This window comes from Polypterus senegalus, chromosome 2 (genome assembly GCF_016835505.1).
Source record: "Polypterus senegalus isolate Bchr_013 chromosome 2, ASM1683550v1, whole genome shotgun sequence".
Taxonomy (NCBI): Eukaryota; Metazoa; Chordata; class Cladistia; order Polypteriformes; family Polypteridae; genus Polypterus; species Polypterus senegalus.
The window spans coordinates 99,212,984-99,236,261 of record NC_053155.1 but is presented as its reverse complement, the minus strand read 5'-3'; the positions used below and the strand labels follow the sequence as shown (position 1 = coordinate 99,236,261).

The 23,278-nt window shown below is 36.2% G+C and overlaps 1 protein-coding gene across 2 annotated transcripts in view; it reads left to right on the top strand.

Moving 5' to 3' along the window:
* LOC120523191 (F-BAR and double SH3 domains protein 2-like) overlaps window positions 1-23,278 on the top strand; it is a 233,679-nt gene that overhangs the window by 121,599 nt on the left and 88,802 nt on the right. For both annotated transcript variants that reach the window (XM_039744241.1, XM_039744242.1), the window contains exons 4-5: window positions 14,282-14,352; window positions 16,784-16,928. In XM_039744241.1, the coding sequence (XP_039600175.1) occupies window positions 14,282-14,352; window positions 16,784-16,928 (216 nt within the window). The remainder of the gene's footprint in view (window positions 1-14,281; window positions 14,353-16,783; window positions 16,929-23,278) is intronic.

The window sequence follows — 23,278 nt, the reverse complement described above, 5'->3', positions numbered from 1 at the left end:
GATCCATACTCTTTGTGACATTGCAACATCATGTCATTCATATAATTGAGAGTAAAACCAAGGGTATTTTCATGAAATTTGGGTTCTTTTTAAACGGACAATACACTAAAACATTTTACCTGTGCAAAAATTCTTAATAGGTGTGTGCATAAACACACAAATCTGCATATGTGCAGTTTAAATTAATTCCAGTGGTACAAATGCTGTATATAGTTCAGGCAAGATGTTTCTTGCCTGAAGAAGGGGCCTGAGTTGCCTCAAAAGCTTGCATGTTGTAATATTTTAGTTAGCCAATGAAAGGTGTAATTTTGCTTAACTTCTCATTATAGCTTGCATCTTGAAAGAATTAATATACTGTACTATTACTGGCATTAAGGTTTCTTCAATGCATAAATACCATTAGATGCTGAATAAGATTCCTAGCAGTCGCACAGCAAAAAAAATGTAGACTGGGTTGTATGGCTTTTGTCTGTATTGGTTTTATCTGGATACTCAACTAAAATGTAACAGAATAGTTAATTATTTGTTAGTGTATTATAATAGCTTGGGGTTTAGATAAACTAATTACTCAAAATGCTCCATTAGATGTATTTCCAGCTTTAGTTCTCTTAATTTTTTTTTTTTTTTTACCTTTTTGTACACACTTTAGCATTTCTTTTGTATGTAGTAATGACCTTGATAGACTTCAAGTAGTTATTTGGGATTTATGTCATTTGGGCAGGATTTCCTTCCTACAGTAATTTTTGCCTATCGCTTCAACTTCACATTGCAAAAGCAGAAATGTCACTTGTTGCAGAGTTTCTGTATTTTATTGATAAGGTTGGTAGTGTGGATTGCTGTTAAGTGCTTTAATTTTCAAGGATTAAGGGATATTTAATTAAATGTATTACATTAAATGGGAGTAGTAAGAATATATAGAAATATATGCTTCAAAGTTAGCAGCTCTGTTACTGTGAAACTGTTGAATTATGACTAACTCTATAGGTCAGTGCCTAGGTTTTTACTTCCAAACCAAAGAATTTGTAATAATCTTTAACCTAATTTCTGTATTTGATGTTTGAATTTGTGTTTTCAAACACCGCCACTAATTTAACTTGTTTAATGATTGGTATACGGTTACAGGTTTAAGGAATCAGTCTGTTAAAAGAGCTTTGTAGTCCAGCACAGAAGAGTGGTAGTAATGATTTTATTTCACTGGAAAGGTTGCTTGTTTATCCACTCATCTGGAGGATTGGTCAATGCAAGGTCTTTATTTTACTTCTAGAAGGAAGTAAACCTCTATCAAGCCCAATGCAAATGTGTTACAATGATATCAGAGCTGATGTGAAAGGGTCTGGCTTCAGACATCCAATGTCAGACAGGGAGTCTACTGTGGTGCAAAAAGTGACATTACAATTTGTGCAAAAATCTGTCCCTATCTATCATCCGGATGATTATCCATTATGGGGACTGTGTAACTTGCATCAGAGCAGGTGACCAGATATAATACAAGTGTACAGTTGTTTATGGGGAAAAAATCTGCAAATATTGTAGAATGAGAAGTTTAATTTTAAGTAAGACAAGAATCAAACTGTGTCAGACGGTATCACTGATTATAATCACTACAGTTATACACTAAATCAGTGATCTTCATTAAAATTAATAAACGGAAAATAGCAACAAACGACATTAGACAATCAAACATCCCGCAGTAATTTAAATAATTCCAATCTTTTGCCTTATTTTCACACACTGAGGGATATAAAGATAAAATATGCTTTAAAAGACAACATAAATAGCTAAAAAATAAAAAGTAACACCCTGCATTCCTCTTTTGATGAAGCATTATATTTTTTTAAAGCTATAATTCTGTTCTTTTACATTTTTCACAGGCACTGACGGATATAAACAAGTAAAAATACCATTAAAGAGACTTCATAGAAAGATAACATTGCCTAATTTCACGAACGGGACTATCCCACACTCAGACAATATTAAATATTTTAATACTACAACAGCAGTTTAAAATGAAAGTTTCCTTTACAAATTATGGGTATTTGTTGTTTTATTTTTAACACAGTAAACAATAACAGAGAAAAACATTTTTATAAATGTTATCAGCCTGAAACAGTATGGAAAAAGTCCCAGCATCACTGTATATTTCTAGTATGACAGTGGATGTGTCCTGATTTTCACAAACAATGAAACATCAATCCCATCACCACAGTGGATTTCCGGCCTCTCAGTGGATAGAGCCTCACAGTGGATTTCTGCAGCCACATTCTGTTGGCATTGATAACCAATTGATGCAGAAGGCAGTTTCATAAGGTTAGGGTGCTGACAGGTAGAAGAACACTACAGTAGTGTTGCATCATTGCACAGAAAAAGTGATTGCTCCCTCTTGAGCTAAAAGAACATTTCTTTAGCTTATTGAAGTTATTAATTTTACCCTTTGTATTATGTCTTCCAGTATTAGGTCTTAGGTAACACACCATTTCCAGGACTCAATTCTATGTTTTAAATATGTACAGTCATATGAAAAAGTTTGGGAACCACCTCTCAGCCTGCATAATAAATTACTCTACTTTCAACAAAAAAGATAACCGTGATATGTCTTTCATTTCCTAGGAACATCTGAGTACTGGGGTGTTTTCCGAAAAAAGATTTTTTCACAGTATTTGTATACTGTGTATTTCAAAGAACTATAGAACTATGACAGATTCTACTGTATGTTTAAAATAATGGTATAAAATTAATTTTACACATTTTATTTGTGTAACAAAATATGGAGGTAATCCATTGGTTAGCTTGAGTGGTAGTTATTTTATTAATTTAACTGCTCTCTTAAAGGTGTTTTGTAATCAAGAGGAAATCTGTATAATCAAGAAGAAACTGAACTTGTGTGTGTGTTTTTTTTTATTTTTTTTTTATTTTTATTTTATGCAACAGTTTTTATTTAAATTTAAGGGACCAGAGTAAGCCAGCAAGTCCTGGAAATGAATGCCTTTGTTGTTGTTCTCTCTATTTAGTGCATTGCTTGTGATCCTCACAGCTAGAGCAGAAAATACCAATGTGTTGCCTTTGGAAGGCAAGCCAAATATTCTGGAATGAACATATCTAATTACTATCAGATTATTTAGAGTTGTCCACTGTCTTTAACTGCTTCTTCCGTTGGAATGCAGGAATTCATTATGTCTTTAGTCTATAGACTTGGCAAAAGAATGTTATAATGTATTCATGTGTTAGAGACTGGCCTTAGGGAAGAAAGGAAAACTATTACTTAATGTTATGTGTTATTCTGAAAGAGATCTTCTGTTTGGCTAGCTTGTTCTCTAAAATATATCTGTCGCCACTGTAGTCCAGCAGCACATCCCTTCTGGGGTCCGTGGGTGCTACAAGGGGCGCTGCAGGGTGATGTGCTCCCTATATTATGGGAATTCCGGCTGCCGGACTACAACTTCCAGCATTCCCTTCCAGCTGGTTCCTGAATGGGTGTGGATACAGAGGGCTACTGCGATCTAGCACCTGGGGGAAATAAACATCTCCCAGGGACTGTCCCTCCCTATCTTCTTCTGTCGTGGCCAGGAAAGGTATAAAGTCTATGTTGGGACGCCTATCCATTTATTCAGGGCCTCCTGTCCGGGTAAGGGATCTTCTGGACTCCTGGCTGGGCCACTCATCCATCTTGTGTGCCTACTACACCACGTTCCCATTGAAGTTGTGAGCAAACAAGAAGCAACACTTATGGAAAGTTGACAAAACACAAATGCCAATTTTCTGTGTTTCCATTGGGTCATTTTATGCAAGTAGTTTGTTTTATAACCTGGAATTAAAAGTAACTGATATGATGGGTGTTGATTCTGTTACTTCAGTTGCATCTACAATCACCATGTTTGCTTTTAATAGGAGGCAAGTGAATATAATAAAGGGAAGGCAAATAACCATATACTTCTTAGGCACCGCCAGTGCAGCGCTTGCTCAGGAATGGCAACTGACAGATGTGAGTGCATCTGCACGCACAGTGAGGCGAAGACTTTTGGAGGATGCCCTGGTGTCAAGAAGGGCAGTAATGAAGCCACTTCTCTCCAAGGAAAACATCAGGGACAGGCTAATATTCTGCAAAAGGTGCAGGAATTGAACTGCTGAGGACTGAGGTAAAGTCATTTTCTCTGTGAATCACCTTTCCAATTGTTTGGGGCATCCAGAAATAAGACTGTCCAGAGAAGAAAAGGTGAGCACTACTATCAGTCCTGCGTCATGCTAACAGTAAAGCATCCTGAGACCATTTATGTGTGGGGTTGCTTCTCAGCCAAGGGAGTGGGCTCACTCACGATTTTGCCTAAGAACACAGCCATGAATAAAGAATGGTACCAAAACATCCTCTAAAAGCAACTTCTCCCAACCATCTAAGAACAGTTTGGTGACAAACAACGCCTTTTCCAGCATGATGGAGCACCGTGCCATAAGGCAAAACTAAGTGGCTTGAAGAACAAAACATCAAAAGTTTGGGTCTACGGCCAGGAAACTCCCCCATACGTTAATCCCACTGAGAACTTGTGGTCAATCCCCAAGGGACAGGAGGATAAACAAAAACCCACAAATTCTGACAAACTCCTAAAAAAAAAAAAAAAAAATCACCCATCAATTCATAAGTTTATCCCTGTAAAAAATATCTAATATGTGATCAAATTTCTTTTTGCAGTGAATTTAAAAGTTCATTTTTGCTCTTAAAACTTCAGATTTTATTTAACAATGTAATCCCTCTTAAGTCATGTTTAGGCCCTAAAATTGCATATAAAAGTGTTGGTAGTAAAGCAGCCAAAACATAAAAGTACATGTTTATTTTTTAAAACTTTACCATTTCTGTGCAACTGTGTAATCATTTAGAAATTAGAAGCTTTATTCTACTGTGATCTGGAATGTTTGTTTGAGGTGTGGCAAACATCTATTTGCGTCATTTTGTCAGGCCTTAAGATTCTAAAATAGCACACACAGTGTTTTTATAATTCTCAAAATGTGTTAATTTAACAGACTGCTTCCTGCTGTCTTTCTCACTCACTCAAAATGTTATCCTTCATCAATTTTCAGCTTTGCTAGTATCATCCTTTTTAGCTTTTACCTTTCTAATTTTCTAAATCATTAACATACATACCCTGAAAAATGTGGATTTGATCCATTGACGGACAGCTGTAGTCTTTTTTCTTTTATTAGCACTGTTTCTTTTAAATTTAATTTAATCTTTAGCTGGTATTAAAAGTATTCTGTAGTGTAATATCATATAAGATAATTGTGTAGGACTGACTGATCTGTTAGGGTAACCCTTTTTCTGTGTGTAATGAAGAGATGCTGCCTAGTATCCAGCAGACATAGGTCAACAAACACCAGGATTGTGTCTATGCTGTTACTAGGTCAAAAGTTAAACTGTGAGAATATTTCTTTCAGCCAGTTACATACCCATAAAGGAGACACTGTGCTTTTTAATTTTGGAAGTGTTTGTAGCTTAAAAACATCCAATGATCAATAAGATCACTTTAATGAAAACTAATAATATAAATCAAAAAAATCAATGTAGCTAACAGGTAATCTAAGATTAGTGGTTTTGAGAAAGTGTGTGTATTTTTTGTCATTCTGTACTTTAAATATAATGTATGTATGGGTCATTTATTTTCAAACTCCTGGCCCAGACATGCCTGTGGGTAATTGCAGTTTCCTGTGAAATTCCTTCTGAAATAAAATGGCATTTATATGAGGATGTAGACTAGGTAACACCCTGTTCCTAAGTACCAGAGTTGTCAGCCTTACATCATCTGTAAAAGATTATTATGCTGTGTTCTTCAAATGTATAAGAAGAACTCGATGTCTCTAAAGCATCACTTAGAGTAATCTATATAAACAAGCTAAATGTAAATACAGACTACTTTTCTTTTTTTTTTTTTTTTTTTTACTTCTGTCATTTTTTTATGTTCAATTAATTAAAAATTGATACAGTTGTTGATGCTATTTGGAAATGTTTTTATATATTTTTCTTTCATTATTTTGTGTCTTGACCCACTTCTTTCAAATGAGAATGTTACCTAGGTTCTGTTGTGATGCTGACTGTAACAGTAATTCGTCACTTTTTAACTCGGTTGGTCTAAATATTAGTTTTACTCAATCAGCACGCAAATTAGGTGTTTTCATTAATACTAGCATATCTTTTAAAACACGCACTGCAAAACTATTTAAACCTTTTTCTTCCAGATTTAAGAATAATTAGAAAATTTAAGATAGTTTCTGAATATGGCTTTGTTTTGCTATAACTGACTTTTGACCCATCCAGAGGTTAGCTTTTTCCAGGGAAGCTGCTGAGTGGAGTTTTAATTCCCCTCTCCTCTGTTGTCAACTGTCCATAGTTCAACAATGTTTTTGGATCTGCTTTTTCTTTTTGTGTTTTTAAATAAATCTATGTTCATATGTGTGTTTATCATATAATTAGTAATTTATAAAGTTTGTAATTTTGTTCACATTTCAACTTGTTACAATGCTCTGAAACTGTACTTGGTGAACCTGCACTAATTTGATTCTACAGATATGCAAGCAAGGTTGACTGAGTCCATACAGTTTAAGATAACATTAGTAATTACTGTATATTAAATAAACCATTGTGCAAACAATCATGCCATAAATCATAAATAGGAATTATGAAACATGTTGTAATAAGAATGTGCCTTAGAATGGCATATTAGGGAAATTTATATATGAGATTAAATTAATACAAGTGGAGAAAAGATGCCATAAAAGTAATTGTGGTCCCCCACAAGACCTCTAAAATAATATGGCTGTAGTTAATTCAATTAATGTAATCTGCTCTATAAGCTGATATCATAGGAACTGTACCTTCTCTTAGTGAAAGTGCTCAGTTATCTGAGATAGATACTTTATTAATCCCAAGGGGAAATTCACATACTCCAGCAGCAGCATACTGATAAAGAACAATATTAAATTAAAGAGTGATAACAATGAAAGTATAACAGACAGACAATAACTTTGTATAATGTTATCTTTTAACCCCCCCCAAGGGTGGAATTGAAGAGTCACATAGTGTTGGGGAGGAACGATCTCCTCAGTCTGTCAGTGGAGCAGGACAGTAACAGCAGTCTGTCGCTGAAGCTGCTCCTTTGTCTGGAGATGATACTGTTCAGTGGATGCAGTGGATTCTCGATTATTGACAGGGTTGGAGTGGTTCATAAATTATCTCTGTTTGTTTGTATCCCCATTCCAAAGGAGAAAACAATAAAAGATTGAACATCTTGTTAAAAATTAAAATGAGTGATCATGTTAATTTTTTTAGATATACCCACTTCACCTGTTAAAAATGTAACCCCTTATTAATGCTTAAAACAACAGTATTTTGTTTAGAAATGTGTGTGCGTGTGTGTGTGTGTGTGTGTGTGTGTGTGTGCAATAGAAATTTGCTGCTATCTTCTCTGAGGCACTACAAAAGTGTTATAAATTAGCTAATGTCTGACTCCATAAGTGAGGTAACACAAGTGCAAGGAAAGTTTATATACAGAGGTGGAGTTGCTGCATGTAAATTCTGTAGAGGTTTGGTTGGGACATAAAGTTTAAAAAAAAAAAAAAAAAAAAAATCCATTTACAGTGGAATCTTGGTTCACGACTATAATTAGTTCCAAAACTCTAGTCGTGAACCGAAGCAATTTCCTCCATAGGATTGTATGCAAATACAATTAATCTGTTCCAGACCGTACGAACTGTATGTAAATATATATGTAAATATGTAAATATATGTAAAGATTAAGCTCAAATATCGTTAATTACACCATAGAATGCACAGTGTAATAGTAAACTAATGTAAAAACATTGAATAACACTGACACAAAACACCCAGGCACCCTGCTCAGCTACACGAGCAGGCGCTCTCTCTCTCTGCAGCACGCGCTCGCTCGATCTCTCTCAGAACAGAGAGGAACATTTGAACAAATCCGAACTTTAATTTAAAAAACAACCACAAGCAACCAAAAAATTAACCGTGCAGGAGATCACGCTATTAGCTTTACAGCCCAATCGCTGTAAACACTTTTTTTAAAATGAGTTTTAAGCACAGTGGGGAAAAAAAGGAACATTAGAACAAATCCGAAATTTATTTAAAAACCAACCACAAGCAACCAAAAAAGTAACACTGCAGGAGATCACGCTATTAGCCTTACAGCCCGATCACTGTACTGTACTGTACAGTAAACAATTTTTTTAAAAATGAATTTTAAGCACAAGGAAAAATGGAACATTTGAAAAATCTGTAATTTAATAAACCACCAAGAAAAGTAACATTGCAACAAATCACGCTACGAACCACTCCATGTAAACACTTTTTTTTAATGAGTTTTAAGCACAGGAAAAAAAGGGAACATTTGAAAAAAGAGAAAAGTAACATTGCAACAATTCTCGCTACCAACTGAAAAATTAACTTTTGAAAAATCCGTAATACATAAACCACCAAGAAAACTAACCTTGCATGAGTCGAGTTCTGGCATGAAGTGAGGAGGAACTGGGTGGAGAGGAGGTTACAGTTTTGAGGGAGAGTCTGGGTCCCTGATGGAGGTATGTTTTCCTTCAGGTGTTTTCTCTCTTGTGATTTCTTGGGTTTCTGATATTTTTAGCTGTTTAGCTGGTGGGAGAGAAAGCCTCATGCAGCCATTCCAGAAACAAACTCCTTGTGACCCAACCCTTCGTGTTTGCCCTCCACATTACTGGCAGTCTGGCTTTGTTTACATTGTGCTGCTTAAAAGCACAAGGGTTCTCAAATTGGAAAATGAGTAATCTGGTAAACAGTTTTTCCACCTCTTCCACTTGAAACCTCTGCCTAGTTAACGCTGTAACTCCTTTTGCAACATCAGCTGCTTTAATAGATTCTTCCTGCTTTAGAATAGTCGAAATCGTAGATTTTGACTTCTTGTATTCGGCGGCAAGATCAATAACACAAACGCCACGCTCAAACTTTTCAATAATCTCTCTCTCTCTCTCTCTCTCCAGCATGTACCCTCCCCCTCACTCTCAGCAGCAGACAGGCACGTCTGACCGAGAACAATGCAACACGTGCGGAAATCATCGGCGCGCACAAACCGAATGGGAAACTGGCTTGTTCGTATACCGAGTGGGTGGTCGTGAATCGAGGCAAAAGTTTGCCGAACTTTTTGGTCGTGAACCGAGTTGTACGTGTACCGAGACGTTCGTGAACCGAGGTTCCACTGTACATGCTTAGAAATGTGCCTTTAAGACAGATGTAATGAACAGACTCTTAGGTTAAATTTTAAAAGCTGAAAAAACAACTCAAATAAGAAAATAACAATAAAAAGCAATGGCTACAGCTTAATATACTTTAGGTTGACATTTCCTGCTTAAACTTAATCTGACAGTTTTCTGCTCAAATTTGAGTTCTGACTATGTTGAACTTTAATGATTTGGCTGATCTATTGTGTTGCTAACACAACTTGTTTTGTGCCAGGGTACCCTTTTTCTTTAAAGTAATTAAGGGAATATGGTTCCAGGCTCCAGGACCGGGGTGGTGGTCCCCCTTTTTAAGAAGGGGGACCGGAGGGTGTTTTCCAACTACAGAGGGATCACACACCTCAGCCTCCCTGGAAAAGTCTACTCAGGGGTTCTGGAGAGGAGTGTCCGTCAGATAGTCGAACCTCGGATTCAGGAGGAACAGTGTGGGTTTTGTCTTGGTCGCGGAACAGTGGACCAGCTCTACACCCTTAGCGGAGTCCTGGGAGTTTGCCCAACCAGTCTACATGTGTTTTGTGGACTTGGAAAAGGCGTTCGACCGTGTCCCTCGTGGAATCCTATGGGGGGTGCTTTGGGAGTATGGGGTACCGGACCCCCTGATAAGGGCTGTTCGGTCCCTGTGCAACCAGTGTTAGAGCTTCGTCCGCATTGCCGGCAGTAAGTCAAACCCATTTCCAGCAAGAGTTGGACTCCGCCAGGGCTGCCCTTTGTCACCGATTCTGTTCATAACTTTTATGGACAGAATTTCTAGGCACAGCTAGGGTGTTGAGGGGGTCCGGTTTGGTGGACTCAGGATTGGGTCACTGCTTTTTTCAATGATTTTGCCCTGTTTGCTTCATCAGGCCATGATCTTCAGCTCTCTCTGAATCGGTTTGCAGCTGAGTGTGAAGCGGCTGGGATGGGAATCAGCGCCTCCAAATCAGAGACCATGGTCCTCAGCCGGAAAAGGTTGGAGTGCCCTCTCAGGGTTGAAGGCGAGGTCCTGCCCCAAGTGGAAGAGTTCAAGTATCTCTGGGTCTTGTTCACGAGTGAGGGAAGAATGGAGCGTGAGATAGACAGGCGGATTGGTGCAGCGTCCGCAGTGATGCGGGCTCTGCATCGGTCTGTCGTGGTGAAAAAGGAGCTGGGCCGTAAGGCAAAGCTCTCAATTTATCAGTCGATCTATATTCCTACCCTCACCTATGGTCATGAGCTATTGGGTAGTGACTGAAAGAACGAAATCGCGAATACAAGCGGCTGAAATGAGTTTTCTCCGCAGGGTGTCTGGGCTTTCCCTTAAAGATAGGGTGAGAAGCTCAGTCATCCGTGAGGGGCTCAGAATAGAGCCGCTGCTCCTCCGCATCGAGGGGAGTCAGAGGAGGTGGCTTGGGCATCTGATCAGGATGCCTCCTGGACACCTCCTTGGTGAGGTGTTCCAGACACGTCCAACCGGGAGGAGACCCCAGGGAAGACCCAGGACACGCTGAAGGGACTGTCTCCTGGCTGACCTGGGAACGCCCTGGGATTCTCACGGAAGAGCTAGAAGAAGTGGCTGGGGAGAGGGAAGTCTGGACCTCTCTGCTCAAGCAGCTGCCCCAGCAACCCGACCTCAGATAAGCGGAAGAAGATGGATGGATGGAGGGAGGGAGGGTGGGACTATGCTGTCATAAAGGAATCCTATAACATGTCTTGAATGGCAAGTGAAAGTGGATGTGTGTGTCCTGGTATAGATCTGCAGTGCACCAATGACAGCTTATGCCTTATATTAAAAAAACTGGACATTTTAGGAAGTTTATGAATAGAAAGCTAATGAAAATGATGACAGAAATCTTTGTTAAACCTATACATAAACAGTTGGTGCATTTATCTTAAATGATCAACCAAGTGCAAATGGTTACAACTAAATTGTTTTACAGATGTGTTCTTTGTGAAAATGAAATGTTTAATAGTTACTCTATCTTTCTAGTAGCGCACTTCAAAAATAATGTACTGTATCTTTTAGAATAATCTTAATAAAATGTGTTTATTGTATTGTAAACAGCCACAATTCTTACTTCCCCAAGTAATTACTAACAAAACTTATGTTTCTATTTGTTGATAAAAAGGTTTACAGATAAGAAGATACAGTTTGGTTTGTTTCGCCAGTTAAGGCCATGTTAACTTATGCAAATTTTAATGTGATTTTCAGAGTCTGAGGGTAGTTGGTGGCACACTCTTGTGAAGCTATTCACATAATATGACATGCCCAGCAACTTACTCCAACTTGTCCACTACTCATTTGCAATAAAATCAAACAAGTTTGTATTTTTTTTTTTTTTTTGCTTTCCTTCAGACATAGATGTGGGCTCTGTGCACGTGAGAGCTGACAACCAATGAATGCTCATCTGGACGTACACTGCATGTAATGCAGTGATGAGCAACAAGGAATGCGTGTGTTTTAGACCACATACCCAGAAGAGAAGCTTGTCTGTCTCATGTTTTACATACCACAGCAGAATCGAAAAAAGTGCAAAGACTGTAGCTGAATTTGTTGTACCTATTAACTCTTCATACAACCCCAGCTGTGTACCAAGACCTTCTGCCTGAACTTTATATAAATAAAAAACAAATGTGTGATGACTTCACAAGAGTAGCAGTTAATATTTAATCAATTCAAAATTTATCTTATATACATCCATGTCTTATGGGTTAACACTAGTAAACTGTTCCTGCTGAAAGAAATAAAAGATTATTGGATTTTGTCCACGGATCCTCTTGCTACAAATGAATTGTAGTTTTTCTACAGGAGACACTGTTGTCAGGAAACTGCTTTTACCATTTGTATATAATGTTGTAATGCATTTCACAGTAAGCACTGTCTCTTCTAGAATAACTGTTTGTGATAACCAGAATTAAGGACAATACACAAAATATGACCTCACTAGTACACATTAGAGATTTCACCTAAAACCACAAGATTTACATTTTGCAGTTTTTACCTTGTAGCATAATATTTAGTTAACTTTATTAATCATTTTTAAGCTTTAAATATTTTGAATAAAAAGTCTAAGGTAGTATAAACTTCTAAACATTTAATTCGCTTCACTCGCCAACCCCTCAGCCTGCGCCACATGCCAGCCACTTTGCGTCTCTGCCGCTCATGTATGTGTATTTCACTTTCACCAAACAACAATTCTTTTAATTCTCAAGGATAGGCCTCTTCATTGGGGAAAAAACACTACTTTTGCCTGATGGCAACACAAATTAGACGATCTACAAGTCTCCTATTTAAAGTTTAAAGCCAATATCTACAGTGGTGTGAAAAACTATTTGCCCCCTTCCTGATTTCTTATTCTTTTGCATGTTTGTCACACAAAATGTTTCTGATCATCAAACAGATTTAACCATTAGTCAAAAATAACACAAGTAAACACAAAATGCAGTTTTTAAATGATGGTTTTTATTATTTAGGGAGAAAAAAAATCCAAACCTACATGGCCCTGTGTGAAAAGTAATTGCCCCTTGTTAAAAAATAACCTAACTGTGGTGTATCACACCTGAGTTCAATTTCCATAGCCACCCCCAGGCCTGATTACTGCCACACCTGTATATACCTCTATCATTTCACCTATGTCCATATATTCAATCTCTTTTCTGTGTTCTGTTATTTCACCGAGTAATAACTTCCATTTGTTAGCGCTAATGCAATCTTTACTATCAATTTTTTGAGACTTTCAAATTTTAGCACTTTCATAATCTCTAACCTTGCTCTGCATGTGTATCGTGCCAACGTATTTGAACCTCTTTAAGACGTTCTACTTTGTCTTCTACTCTTTGTCTTTTATTTCCGACCCACTTGGAGCTGAGAGCGCAGAAACTGTGTCTGACAATAGCATTCACACGAATGAGAAGTGAATAGACCATGGGCGTGCCAGCCACATTGCGTCTCTGCCGCTCGCGTATGTGGAATTCACTTTTACCAAACAACAATTTTTTTAATTCTCGCGGATACTCCTCTTCATTGGGAAGTAACACTACTTTTCCATGATGGCAACATAAATTAGATGATCTTCAAGTCTCTGACTTAAAGTTTAAAGCCAAACAATATCTACATACTTCTATCATATCACCTATGTCCATATATTCGATCTCTTTTTGCTGTTATATTATTTCACCGAGTAATGACGTTCTACTTTGTCTTCTACTCTTTTGTCTTTTATTTCCGACCCTGCTTGAAAGTACAGGAACTATGTCTGACAATAGCATTCACATGAATGAGAAGTGATTGGACCGTGGGCGTGGTTGTAAATGTTTGAGAGGAGGGCGGATTTTGTCAAAATCTTTTGGCAAAAAGTCTCGTCTCACGGGACCTGAAATTATCTCTGAGAAACTCTCGTCCTAGGATTTCCTTTTATTATAGAGAGATGTGTTTTAAATTAAATTTACCAGTTTGACAAAGGTTATGACAGTTCCCTATTATGTGAAACTTTTTTTGACATTGTGACTTTTTGTAAATTTTAACATGTTATTACAAATGTACTGTTTGCATTTTACAGGAACCTCAATTTTTCTGTACTTCTTAAATGTAAAGTTTTCTTTTTAGAAGTTGTAAATGTAACCAAATGGTTGATCCATGGTGGTTAGCCCTGCTGTGTCATTGCACCAGAGTTCTGGGATCAGATCCTGGCCTTTTACACTGTATGGGAAGTTTGTGTGTTCTCCCTATGTACGGATTTGTTTTCTTCCAGTACTCGGATTTCCTCTGAAGTTTCATGTAGGTATAAGTTCAATTTCTTAATTGTCCCAGTTTGAGTGAAGAAGGGTAATTGTGCGAGTAAATCTTATGATGTGCTGCCCAGGTCTGGTTTATGTTTTACACCTGATGATACGATAGATTCATTCTCCCATCCGTAATCTAGTAAGACACTGGAATAACCAGATGTGGAAAATGAGTGGATAGTTGATATCAAAGCCTTAGCTGTGTAGGTTTCTGACCATAATGAAACTTCGTATTGTTTTGGAATAAGAATCTTAAATGTATTCTTTATTTTAAACATAGGCTCTACAGAAACTTGCAAGTCAATACCTAAAGAGAGAATGGCTGAAAACAGAAGACAGACCAGACTATAGGTAAGATATTTAACATTCTAAAAGGAGTGTAACTCTTCACTTTGCCATTCTTATTCTTTTTAAACTGTCTATTCAGTGCTCTCTACCACCACTAACTCTGTAACTTTAGGTTCTCCACTGCTTTGGACCATAAATCATTTACTGTCCATCCACCAAATTGTTATATAGACCATGAGTTGAGATGTTATTTTGGAAATGTGGTACATTGTGTAATGTGTGTAATATGTGTAAATATTTGTACCATAGTTTTGTATATGTAACTTACATTGAAATATAGTGACACTACAGAAAAAGAAACTTTAAATTAGTTTGACCTGCAGAATGCCAGCATTATAAAAAGTAGACTTTAAACTTTGCATTATATATTTAAACCTGTTCTGAAACATTCAGTTTTATTTTACATAGGATCTGGTTTATTTCCCAAAGGTGAAGCATCTTGTCTGTAGTTTTGAACCAGATAATTTGATTTCCTTATGATCTGTTCATTACCTTTAACCTATGCTCTAATAGGTTTTTGGCATGGTTGCGTCTAAATTACATACTCAGGATTCTGCGATCATTATTCTGCTTATCTAATGAAGGAGCTGCAAGAGTAGTTAGTACAACAGATTATTAAAGAAAAGTATTTCACACCAATATCATCTGAATAAAACACAAATAGTTGCCCCTTTAGGGATTTCTCTCCAAAATCTGGATTTTACATCATGTAAGAAAAACATTATATGATGCATAACCCTGAAATTAATTTTCTCTGGTGCCCTAATGTGTCAGCTACCATTGTACTACACTAAATTTAGATATCCTAACCCATAGCATTGCAAAGTTAGGGTGCTTGGCACAAGGGGTCTTCCTTTTTGGAAACATTGTGTTCCCTTTTGGAAACTTTTTTTTTTTTTTTTTAGGAAAAAATACATGTGTACATATAAACACTATCACTCTGGATCAATAAGCAAAGAATTAGTAACTGTATATGTATAATTATATAATCATCCAAACCTTTGCTTTCAAATTTATTTTTCCTGCCAGTCCTTGAAACAATTTATTTTTACCACTTGACACAAAGAAAAATTACATTTGGTGTTTTTGTGCTTCAATTCACCCATCTTCTCCTGCCTTCTATTGCAGCTGACCCACGGATGTTTAGTGTGTTTTTATCTATTGATTGATTTTTTTTGTTTTGTTTTTTTCTTGAATTTTACTTAGGAATAAAACCAAGTACATATATTTTCATACTAACTTTTTCCAGTGCTGGGTTATGAGGGTGGGGATAATAGAGTGCCGAAGCTAATCACACACACCACACCACACATACATATAAGCCAGTGTTCCTCTGCCACTTTTGGGCTGTAGGTGGCCATCACTGGGTAGCAAGAGCATTAAACTTGTTCACAATATAATCTGTATCCCCTCCCCCTGCCACTGAAGGGATAGACAAAGCTGTACAAGAGCTTAGACCATTTCTGATAATGCTCATTTTAACTTCATCTTCTTCCATACAGCAAGTGCTTAAATAAATGTATCAATTAAAAATGCAAATATATTTTCAAAAATCCTGCTATTGTTTATGTGGATAGGGTGAAGAATAGAACTTTCAGAAGATGAAGAATAATACCCTGCAAGTCACTTTGCCCTCTGCCTTTTATATAGAACATTTTTTATTGGTGATCAGAACAATTATATATTTTTAAGAGAAGAAGGCGCTTTTGTGTTGTGGACAAATAGAGGAATACAAGCCATAATGGGGCCTAAAATAGACAGTGTCCAGTATCCCAGCTAGGGATATCTTTTGATTTTATATCATTCTTTTGTGTTTTGCACTTTCCCTTTTTTGACCCCTCCTTTGTGCTTTTTAATATTAATTAAATGCTTTATTATCATATATTTCTTTTTTTTTAGCATGTATTGTTTGCAAACATGCAAGTGCTCTATTGTTGATGTCTGTAATGTACTGTTTATTTGTGTATATATGTATATTGCATATCAATATTTGTATGTACATTTGCATATTTATATATATATACAGTACACCTGCTGTTAGAGGTGCAGAGATTGTAATATTTAGAAATACCTATGTATAATCTTTATAAATTCTTACTTGCATGTGCTTATCAACATAAAGCACTCTGCTGTGCTATGATTAGTGATTATAACTTTAATAACATCACTGGTGTCATGTCGAAATAAAAAAAACATACATTCTGACTAATTTTGACTTCTAAATATTTATAAGGGTTACCAAGTGGGTATTGGGTTAACAACAGAAAATCTAGACTTCAGCAGATATCAGAAGCAAATACCACACCTCCTTCCCTCTCAACTTCTAACTGCCTGCAACTGTGTTCTTTTTCTAGTGTTACGGTATGTGTTACTATGCAGAAAGTAATATACTGTATATCATTTTTGTTGCCTTCATCTGTGTTTTTTTATTTAGGAATGTCTACACAGTGTGGAAGTCATTTTTAGATGGTACTGTCCAAGTGACCCAGTCTCGCATTAATATTTGTGAAAACTACAAAAACCAGATCTCTGAACCAGCCAAGACTGTGAAACTTTTAAAGGAACAGCAGCTAAAAAAGGTAGAGTACACATTTCCTCTTTCTCAGAGTTAGGTTAGAGAATTCTTAGGTTGACCTTAGTCTAGTTTCATCTCTTACTTATTATTAGGAAAATTTAAAAATATTCCTGCTTTCTTGATTTATTCTAATGTTTTACTACATAAGAATAGTATTATTTTAGGATATTGTATTTTTACTTGACATGAAGCTAGTTTTAGCACGCCAGATCTTGCACATTGAGTATATCTGTCACACAACCTACCAACCAGACATCAGTCTTAAATCACAGACTTCATAGATTTTCAGTTTAATCAACAGTAACCTGATTCAGACTCTTTCACTTTGAATGTCAACATATTATGTAAAGTTAGGAAAAGTGTTTTTTGCCTTTCTACTTTGTAATACATATTATGAATAAACATAACATTAAATCCCAACATTAAAAATGTATAAAGCTCTGTCTTTTTGTGTCCGTTTGTGAAGTAATCATTGAGGTATGCAGTTCCTTGTTAGTAGTTTTTCAAAGTAGAATGTTAGGCTTATAATTATTATACTGGCAAAAGCAGTTTTCAGATATACTTTCCATCTACTAAACCAGATTATCCTGGAGAACTGTGGAGGGCAGACACTGATAAAAAAAGCAAAGTGGTGCACAACAGGAGCTATTCTTCCATACTTTCTTTGAACATGCATTATCCAACTTTTTGGTTTTAGATTTGGTTATTTACTTTTTCAATTATATGTTCATTTAATTATAAATTTGATATTTAATGTTTCTAGTAGCATAAACATTAGATGTGAGCAGTAAAAAAAAAAACCTAATAGTTATTTCAAAATTAAAATGTGTTTTTGAAAGAAAAGCCTTTAAAATTTTTTGAAATGTGCATGCTTATCTCTGAACTTTAATTGTGTTTTAGAATTGTAACAAGTAGTAGAATACGGGACAGAATTAAAGAGAATACAAGACGCCATTCGTACTTTCAGCAATTAGCTCAATTTGCTTTATGTTGTTTTTTGCTATCCAATTTTAAAATAAATTACAATTTGATTTCCATATTCAAGAATGGTAAAGTTCACCTTGCCATTGACCTTAAAGTTTAATATATAACAAGCCATAGATTATTACCAAAGATACCTGAGAAATACACCTTGCTATGCTTTCAGTACTGTATTTACTTAGGATACATGAGAAGTATCGATTTTCAAGTAGTAGTAGTAGTAATAATAATAGTACATTTTATTTATAAAGCACATTTCCCGTGCTCAAGGTGCTTCACAGAGTCTCAAAAAGAACAGCAGGGTTTATGTAACATTGGATAGAAATATTTTCTGCATAGAACACTAAACAGATAAATACTAGATATACTGTACAAAGCATTAAACAGAACAAATGAAAATATAAATCTGAGTAAAATAATAAATTTGATACTAAAAGAAATGCCTGAACAAATACTATAATTTGTGATAACACACAAATTATCTTGAACATCTGGACATAGAAGTAAACTGAAAGAAGCTACAGAATGTTATGTTACTGAACAGATCAGTTTTAAGTTTTTTTTTTTTTTTTAAAGAATGAATTAAGTCAACTAATCTAATTCATTTTGGGAGGTCATTCCAAAGTATGGGCGCTATACAGCTGGAGGTCCTGTCACCCAAGAGTGCAGATTAGTGTGGGGCACAACGAGATCACCAGAATCAGGGGACTTTACTGGGAGAACAGTGTGTGCCTGCTATCCTCCAACAGTATGCCTTAGTAAACTGCTTCTAATGAAATATACCTTATTTACACATTCAGAATGATGGATATGAAAGAATAATTGTGATCTCTGGTGAATTGTTTTGAATAACTTTACAGTTTTTTTCAAGGTGTTTTCAAACATGTACTGTAACATTATTACCATGACTTCAACATCACTATGGGAGGCAGTATTTTCACAGATGCACTTGAAAGTGTAAATTTCTTTAGCACATTCAGTATGCAAGTATAGATAAAGTAAATATAGAAAATGGAAGGAATTGTGTTGCTCATTGCTGCTGTTAATGTAGAGTGATAAGTTTTTTCCTCCTCTCTTGTCTTAATTGGTTATTATAGATCACAAGTTGATATCTAGCACCATCCCTGTTGCAATTAAGATGTATACAAGAATTATTTAGATTCTACAGTGAAGTATGCCGGCAAATGCTACTGATTATGTTGTAGTAGCTATAAATCAAACTGTGATCTAAAACCTGCAAGACAGCGTTCTCTCTATGCCACTATTGAATGTTTGTGCAAATCAAAAATTACTTTATCAAGAATCTATTATTATTTATTAATATTTAGGTCTTAGTTTTTCTTGTGTGCATAAATTTAATTAAAATATCAGACCTTCTGCGTGTGCTTATGAGATCTTAGAATGCATGGGAGGAGAAAGAAAGGCAAGCCAGTTGGCCTAGCTAGACAAACTGTGACTTTGTGACCTTCAGGGGCTTATTTTCCCCAGGATTGGCTTTAGTTTGAATTTAGTCATCTTTTCCTATGTTGCCAATTGGCTGTTTCAGTTGTTATATGAACATGTTTATAATAGTCTACCATTAAGGCTTATTTCTGTTTTGTGGTTTGTTTACTTTGATATGTCTGTTTATGTTTGTAAATGTTGTAAGGATTTGTACTTTGTTACTACCATATTACAGCTGTATTTATGTATCTGTGCTGTGAACTTGTACTCCATGCATGGTGCTATACAGAATGAATGGAGTTAAAGTAGTTAAAAGGAATTCCCAGCAAATCAGTGTTAGTTAGTGCTTGATTATTTTTTAGCAATTGATTGCATGGTCAAGTACTTAATACTTTTGTTAGGCATAAAGAATAGTATGCAGTGGGTTATTATACATATTTTTACCTATTTTCACTAACAAGCTGCAGTATGCTTTAAATCTCGTGTTTTTCAGACTAAGCAGTAGACACTTGTCTTTATAATCTGCAGATCACAGGCAAGAGGGGGATGGATTCTAAATCCTTCTTAGTGAATGGATTACATTAATAATTTTAAAGTGACAGCAAAATCTAAAATTTCTTTGGTAAAAGATTTTTACATTTCCATTTTATTCAAGACTAGGGGGCTTCCCCCCCTACTCGATTCTCTCACCAACCTCCCTGCCTGTGCTACGTGCCAGCAACTTCATGTCTCTGCCGCTTGCAGAGTACTTTCATAATCTCTAACCTTGCTCAGCATGTGTATCGTGCCAACGTATTTGAACCTCTTTAAGACGTTCTACTTTGTCTTCTACTCTTTATCTTTTATTTCCGACCCCGTTTGGAGCTGAGAGCACAGGAACTGTCTCTGATAATAGCATTCACACAAATTAGAAGTGAGTAGACCATGGGTGTGCCAGCCACATCACGTCTCTACCGCTCGCTTATGCGGATTTCACTTTTACCAAACAACAAATCTTTTAATTCTCGTGGATACGCCTCTTCATTGGGAAGAAACACTACTTTTCCCTGATGGCAACACAAATTAGATGATCTACAAGTCTCCTACTTAAAGTGTGAAGCGAAACAATATCTACATACTTCTGTCATATCACCAATGTCCATATATTCAGTCTTTTTTCAATTTTACCTTTTCGTCAATATCACATTTAATTTTGATTCAGTGTTTGGAATTACATTGTGACAACACAACATATAACTGCCCGTGAGTGAATATCGTTTCTTTCTCTCTATGCGAACTGTGTCTGACAATAGCATTCACATAAATGAGAAATGACTGAATCGTGTGCATGGTTGTAAATGTTTTATATGTGGGCAGGACTTTTCCAAATCTCTTTGCATAAAGTCTTGTCTCGCGGGGCTTGAAATTTTCTCTCGCGAGATTTCAATTTCACCAAACAACAAATCTTTTAATTCTTACAGATAAACCTCTTCATTGGGAAGAAACACTACTTTTCCCTGATGGCAACATGAATTAGATGATCTACAAGTCTCCAGCTTAAAGTTTAAATCCAAACAATATATTCTCTTTTCACTGTTCCGTTATTTCACCGAGTAATAATTTCCATTTTTGTTTGCGCTAATGTGATCTTTACTATAATTTTTTTTAGACTTTAGAATTTTCATAATTCCATTATCTGTCACCTGCTCTGCATGTGTATCGCAGCAACGTTTTTGAATTCTTTACGGCGTTCTACTTTGTCATCTACTCTTTGTCTTTTATTTCCGGCCCTGACCATGGTTAAATCTCTTGGAACAAAGTCTAGTCTTGCAGGACGTGAAAGTGTCTCTCTGAGAAAGTCTTGTCTCTCTTCCCAAAACTTTTTTATTATAATAGAGAGATGATTTTACATATACTTTCTTATTCTCTGACTGCTGCACACCAGCTCCCCAAACCCAACACAGACAGACACCTAACACAAGTTCCCGAACAGTGGGAAACACTTCCCAAATCATTTTCCACCAATGCACAATAACAATAAAGCACAATATTTACAGTTCACAGCACTTCTTTCTCTTCCTCTCTCTGTCTCCTTCAGCCTCCACTCCTCCTCCAGCAAGCTTTGTCTTCTCCCTACCAACTCTAGCTCCTTGAATGAAGAGAGGTGGTCCCTTTTATGCTGCACCCGGGAGCACATCAGCATGATCTGGAAGTACTCCCAGGTGTGGTGGAAGCCTTGGGGCTCTGCCATTCCTGCAGCAGTCCCTGGTCAAATTCCAACTCGTATGAAGTCCTGTGGAAATCTGAGACACTGCTGTAACCCCGGGGTGTGCCATTTAACGCTCCGGGGGAGGTAGTGTCCTGTGTATGTCCGCTGCCCCAGTCTTTCCATTATGGAGGCGTCCTGGATGGAAAATGGCCCCAGCCTTCTGTCACACAACCCATATACATATATATATGCCATATTTGGATTTAAACAACATATATTTAAGTAAAATACAAAAACAGGCTGTAGATACCTAGAGGAGAGTATAGTGGTGGGAAGCTTAAACAGTGTTAATATACTGGAAGAATGTCAAACGACAATGGAATATTTGGATCAAAATACGCTGTCCAAAGTCAGTCTTTTCAGATCTTTGGTAACTAAACACCATCAGAGATTTCAACTAATATAAACTACTTAATCCTTCAAAAATAGGAATAGCAAGAAACTGAAAAGAACATAAAACACAACATGGAATTTGGAAAGTCAAAGTAAAAGCTGAAGCAGACACTATGAAAATGTACACAAGCTTAAGGAAATCCTGGGACAGAAAGAGCCATTCCTGCACTCAACACAGTCAGGTATAGCTAGTGGGCAATTTTTTATTTCATCTTTATCACTGTTGCCAGCTCTCAAATATGTATTTTTGGTGTCACTTGACTGTAATACAAAACACAAAGAATGGCTTAAGGAAGAACAATTCAAATAGCATGGCAAAGGTCAGGTATGAAACTGCAGTTTGAGTCTGAATTTAATCTAATCCCTTTTTCAAAAGTATGCACAGAACAGAAATAAAGCATGTGATTTTAGCAGTCTATGCTAATGCAACTAGCATCGTTTTTTTTTTTTTTCTTCTTATGTGCATACATTTTAATACAACTCAAGACCTAGGTCATTTCTTGTTATGTACTGGTTAAAATACAGAGTTTAATTATAGTAAATACTCTGGGGAGCATGTTAAGTTTCTCTTTCACCACCCCTTTTCAGCTCAGACTTGGGTAAATTAGAGAAGACTGGAAAATAAGATAAAACTACCGATTGGGTCACATTGTTAAAGATTTGTCTTTATAAATCTTTTCATTTATTTCAAACATCTGTATCAGGAATGTTTTAAAAATAGTGATATCACAGCAATGCTGTGATAAAGCATTCACAATAATAAAGAGGATTACATATCCATAAAAAAGGTAGATAACATATTAAAAGAAAATGCTGCAAAAGAACATTTTCTGTACATGTTTAATTGACATTTTAAACTACTGTATATATTTCTAACAGAGTGCTTAGCAGCATAAAATAGTTTTCAGCTACATTTTTTTTTTTTTTTTTACACAGACACTTGGAGGTTGCTAGAAATAGAAATATTTCAGCCAGCAGAGGAAATAGTCATGATCTAAAATATGCAAAAAATTCAAGTGGTGCATTGAAGTTTAGGCAAAGGTTATTTCATTAAATCCTGGTTTAGTTTAAAAAAGGATACTAGTGTAAGCAAATCTGTGAATCTTTTTAGAAGATTACCTCTTTTGCACTTACATATTTCTACTGAACAAACCAGCTGTTGTAGCCAAGTTGAAGTAGAAACAAATGTTTAACTTTTCCTTGGAGAAACAATTGACATTTCTTTGGCTGACGAAATGTAAAGCTTAAATGTGAAATTAAGTCATTCATTTGAAACAAGAAAATATTTT